We start from the raw sequence: 4,974 nt of genomic DNA, 5'->3' as shown, positions 1-4,974 counted from the left end.
TGGGGTGTGTAATACACTGGGGACCTGATACTGGGGTGTGTAATATACTGTACGGTAAGGACAATGTGGAGGGAGGGCGGTGAGGACAATGTGAAGAGATTATTTATTACACATTTATTAATATTTATACACATTTATTAATATTAGACATATTCATGACATACGAGCAGCACAGAGATCAGTACATGAAGGTCGGTGCAGGGTGGTTACTATGTCCAGGAATTCTGTGAAAATATATCATGGAGGTCAGTACATGTGGAGGTCAGCACATAGAGGTCAGCACATGGAGGTTAGTCCAGGTTTTATAAGGAGGTCAGTGCATGGAGGTCATGTGGACATGACCTCATAGCGGTGATGTCACTGGGTGGACCATCGTCCATTACCTGAACAATTCATACTAATGTTTAATATCTGTCCGGTTCCAGCAGGGAGCCGCACCATGTGCACACAGTCTACATGAGAAGGGCGACGAGGAAGAAGAGAAGGGTGAGGTAAGATGAAGGCCCCACTGAGCCGTTGGTGGGGTCTGGTGCGGTGATGACAGCGGGTGTCAGCTGGAACTGTGGAACATATTGCTGGATCCAATTGGAATATGCGGTAACTCTGGTATATACCCCCGGGCGGTTTGGAATCGCACAGCCAAAGCCCCAGCTGACCAGTCCAGCCAAGAGCCAAGCTCCATCCCATTTACAAGCCAGCGGACCACCGGAATCCCCCTACCGGAGAGAAGAACAACAAGGCTGTGAGGATACCTGAGCTGGTTACAGAGCCTGAGGCCTGCAGAGTCACTAATCATCTGAGGATCCAAGGAATTACATGATGACATCATACAAACACCCCGGGGTGACATCATACAAACACCCCGGAGTGACATCATACAAACACCCCGGGGTGACATCATACAAACATCCCAGGGTGACATCATACAAACATCCCGGGGTGACATCATACAAACACCCCCGGGGTGACATCATACAAACACCCCGGGGTGACATCATACAAACATCCCGGGGTGACATCATACAAACATCCCAGGGTGACATCATACAAACACCCCGGGGTGACATCATACAAACATCCCGGGGTGACATCATACAAACATCCCAGGGTGACATCATACAAACACCCCGGGGTGACATCATACAAACACCCCGGGGTGACATCATACAAACACCCCGGGGTGACATCATACAAACACCCCGGGGTGACATCATACAAACATCCCGGGGTGACATCATACAAACATCCCAGGGTGACATCATACAAACACCCCGGGGTGACATCATACAAACACCCCGGGGTGACATCATACAAACATCCCAGGGTGACATCATACAAACATCCAGGGATGACATCATACAAACATCCCGGGATGACATCATACAAATACCCCGGGGTGACATCACACAAACACCCCGGGGTGACATCATACAAATACCCCGGGATGACATCATACACACCATGGGGTTCACGAGTGGCTGGAGTCCTCTGCTAGATGTAGATGACACATATTGTAATACATTTGTTTATTACATGTACAGGGTGGAGTGGGGCAGTTATGGGGCAGTTGTGGTAGATGTACAGGGTGGAGTGGGGCAGTAATGGGGCAGTTGTGGTAGATGTACAGGGTGGAGTGGGGCAGTAATGGGGCAGTTGTGGTAGATGTATAGGGTGGAGTGGGGCAGTAATGGGGCAGTTGTGGTAGATGTACAGGGTGGAGTGGGGCAGTAATGGGGCAGTTGTGGTAGATGTACAGGGTGGAGTGGGGTAGTTATAAGGGAGTTGTGGTAGATGTACAGGGTGGAGTGGGGCAGTAATGGGGCAGTTGTGGTACATGTACAGGGTGGAGTGGGGCAGTAATGGGGCAGTTGTGGTAGATGTATAGGGTGGAGTGGGGCAGTAATGGGGCAGTTGTGGTAGATGTACAGGGTGGAGTGGGGCAGTTGTGGTAGATGTACAGGGTGGAATGGGGCAGTTATGGGGCAGTTGTGGTACATGTACAGGGTGGAGTGGGGTAGTTATAAGGGAGTTGTGGTAGATGTACAGGGTGGAGTGGGGCAGTAATGGGGCAGTTGTGGTAGATGTACAGGGTGGAGTGGGGCAGTAATGGGGCAGTTGTGGTAGATGTACAGGGTGGAGTGGGGCAGTTGTGGTAGATGTACAGGGTGGAGTGGGGCAGTAATGGGGCAGTTGTGGTACATGTACAGGGTGGAGTGGGGCAGTAATGGGGCAGTTGTGGTAGATGTACAGGGTGGAGTGGGGTAGTTATAAGTGAGTTGTGGTATATGTATAGGGTGGAGTGGGGCAGTAATGGGGCAGTTGTGGTACATGTACAGGGTGGAGTGGGGTAGTTATAAGGGAGTTGTGGTAGATGTACAGGGTGGAGTGGGGCAGTTATGGGGCAGTTGTGGTAGATGTACAGGGTGGAGTGGGGTAGTTATAAGGGAGTTGTGGTAGATGTACAGGGTGGAGTGGGGCAGTTATGGGGCAGTTGTGGTAGATGTACAGGGTGGAGTGGGGCAGTAATGGGGCAGTTGTGGTAGATGTATAGGGTGGAGTGGGGCAGTTATGGGGCAGTTGTGGTAGATGTACAGGGTGGAGTGGGGCAGTAATGGGGCAGTTGTGGTAGATGTACAGGGTGGAGTGGGGCAGTAATGGGGCAGTTGTGGTAGATGTACAGGGTGGAGTGGGGCAGTAATGGGGCAGTTGTGGTAGATGTACAGGGTGGAGTGGGGCAGTTACCTGGCAGGCGTCCTTCTGTCCATCCTTGTATCCTGCGCAGATCATGTCCCACTGTATCAGGGTTTGATTGACAGCTGTGGTTGGGTTGTTGATGTGGTACATGGCGTCACACTCGGCGCGGTCTATGATGGGCAGCTGGACCTTCTGTAGAGTTTGGGGTGATGGGAGACTCACTAGAAAATACAGACGTCTGTTACCAAAATAAGAAAAGAATCACAGCTCATGGCCATGAATATGGGGCTTGACCCTGAAACGCGTCGGGGTGGTGATTTTTCTACTTCTGCTGGAGCTGTGATTCTTTTCTTATTTGGGATCCAGTGGGTGAACGGCCCGCGCTATATCACCTGCTCCACTACAAGCGGGTTACCATTATACATTGGGACACATTCACATGGTGAGCTGACCAAGAAGGCTGTTACATTTCTGCTGACTATGTGATGCAGCCAGCTACGTCGACCATCGATGATCAGAGGAGATTGACCATGAACCTAACCTGGCGTGTACCAGAAGGTTCCTCTACGGAGGACACGGGGGGCTACTGACACCTTTAGACGTTGGTTGATGTAAAACATGTGGGTGACCTCTCAGCCAAAGCAGGCAGAACCTTCCTGTTCACATGAGCGAGAAGACTAACCGATGGCAAGAGAAGATAGAAGAAGACGACAAGCAACAAGATGGAGGCCATAAGCCGCAGTCTGCTGCCTCCCATCTCCAGGCATCTCAGTGGCTCCGGTCATTGTCTCCATGCTTGTTGCTGGCCGTCTTCCTCTTCTTCTCTTTGCCCATAATTGTCTTCTCGGTTAGCAGAGCTCTCCAATCATTGATTCGGCTAGAGAAGCTTATTATACATCACCTGGATTTGGCCAAGGGTCTCCATGACATGTAAGGTAAGTAAACGTTCTCATCTGGCCCAGATAAGATGGCTCTCTATATTTTGACACTTGATTATGGTCATTCCTATAAGAATCAGACCACCTCTAATGCCAAGGGCACCAGTCGGCATAGCCCATCTTTCCCAATTACCTCCGGACCTGATGGATCCCCAGCCGGTCACAAAGCAGTTGAGGTTACTGGGGAACTGGACATCTTGGGAGGGCACACAGATGGGCATCACATAATCTGAATACTGCACCGGGTTCTGAAGCTTGATCAGGGCGATATCACCACTGGACCCGGCACGTTGAAATATTGGGTGGACATAAATGGCGCTGACAGCAGACATGATGCCCGTGGGTACAGACAGCTGGTACGCTCCCAGATTCACCATAAAATCAGAGGGTGAGAAGGGTCTGGTGTGGGGAGAAGGAGAAAGAGAAGTGAGTGTGGACAGTGGTCACAGCTATGGAGATAGGTAGCAGGAGACGGGGTGCCACGCTGTTGCCTCTTACTTGATGAAGCAGTGGGCAGCACTCAGCACCCACTGGTTGTCGATCATGACTCCACCACAGATGTGATACCCATTTTTTCTCAAGCTTATCTGCCAGGGCCACTCCCCGTAGAAGGCGTCCTGGCCACCCACAATGCGGTCTGATGTCACCGGATTTCCACAACCTGTAGACAAGCAGCAACCTGTCACCTACTAGTGAGGTCACCTCAAATGGAGGGGGGGATGGGCAAAGGGGGCACTTACCTGAGTAGCTGAGTGCAGTCTGGAAACCTACAAGAGAGAAGAGTTACTCAGAGTGTGTTCTCAGTAATAATGACCTACCTGAGGGCAAGTGCCAGGACAGAAGGATACAGACCCCCCCCCCCCCCCCCCCCCCGTGCGCCTCCGGTACCATATTCATAAGGGTGGGGCAGCGGGGCAGCTATCAGGACAGACTTTACCAGTTTATTCATTCTAATGATTGATCAGTCCCAGAGGCAAGAGGTTCAGGACTACTTCTCCCATGATGTGGCCAGAGGAAGGAGGTTCAGGACTACTTCTCCCATGATGTGGCCAGAGGAAGGAGGTCAGGACTACTTCTCCCATGATGTGGCCAGAAGCAGGAGGTTCAGGACTACTTGTCCCAGGATGTGGCCCAGAGGCAGGAGGTTCAGGACTACTTGTCCCAGGATGTGGCCCAGAGGCAGAAGGTTCAGGACTACTTGTCCCATGATGTGGCCAGAGGCAGGAGGCTAGGGTCTACTTGTTCTATGACAGGGCTAGAGGCAGGAGGTTCAGGACTACTTGTCCCAGGATGTGGCCAGAGGCAGGAGGCTAGGGTCTACTTGTTCTATGACAGGGCTAGA

General features: G+C 51.5%; 1 protein-coding gene across 1 annotated transcript; it reads right to left on the bottom strand.

The window, feature by feature from the left end:
• Positions 1 to 452: 452 nt before the first annotated feature.
• Positions 453 to 4,581, bottom strand: LOC138801946 (serine protease 27-like). The gene is made up of 6 exons (XM_069985042.1): positions 4,570 to 4,581; positions 4,373 to 4,399; positions 4,131 to 4,318; positions 3,766 to 4,031; positions 2,743 to 2,915; positions 453 to 716 (listed from the first exon to the last, which is right to left on the bottom strand). Exons 1-6 carry the CDS (start codon positions 4,579 to 4,581, stop codon positions 453 to 455), a joined length of 930 nt encoding a protein of 309 aa, XP_069841143.1.
• Positions 4,582 to 4,974: the final 393 nt, after the last annotated feature.

The sequence above is a fragment of the Dendropsophus ebraccatus genome, chromosome 9 (genome assembly GCF_027789765.1).
Source record: "Dendropsophus ebraccatus isolate aDenEbr1 chromosome 9, aDenEbr1.pat, whole genome shotgun sequence".
In the NCBI taxonomy this organism is placed as follows: domain Eukaryota; kingdom Metazoa; phylum Chordata; class Amphibia; order Anura; family Hylidae; genus Dendropsophus; species Dendropsophus ebraccatus.
The sequence above is the reverse complement of the archived record's forward strand: the minus strand, read 5'-3'. Positions and strand labels throughout refer to the sequence as shown.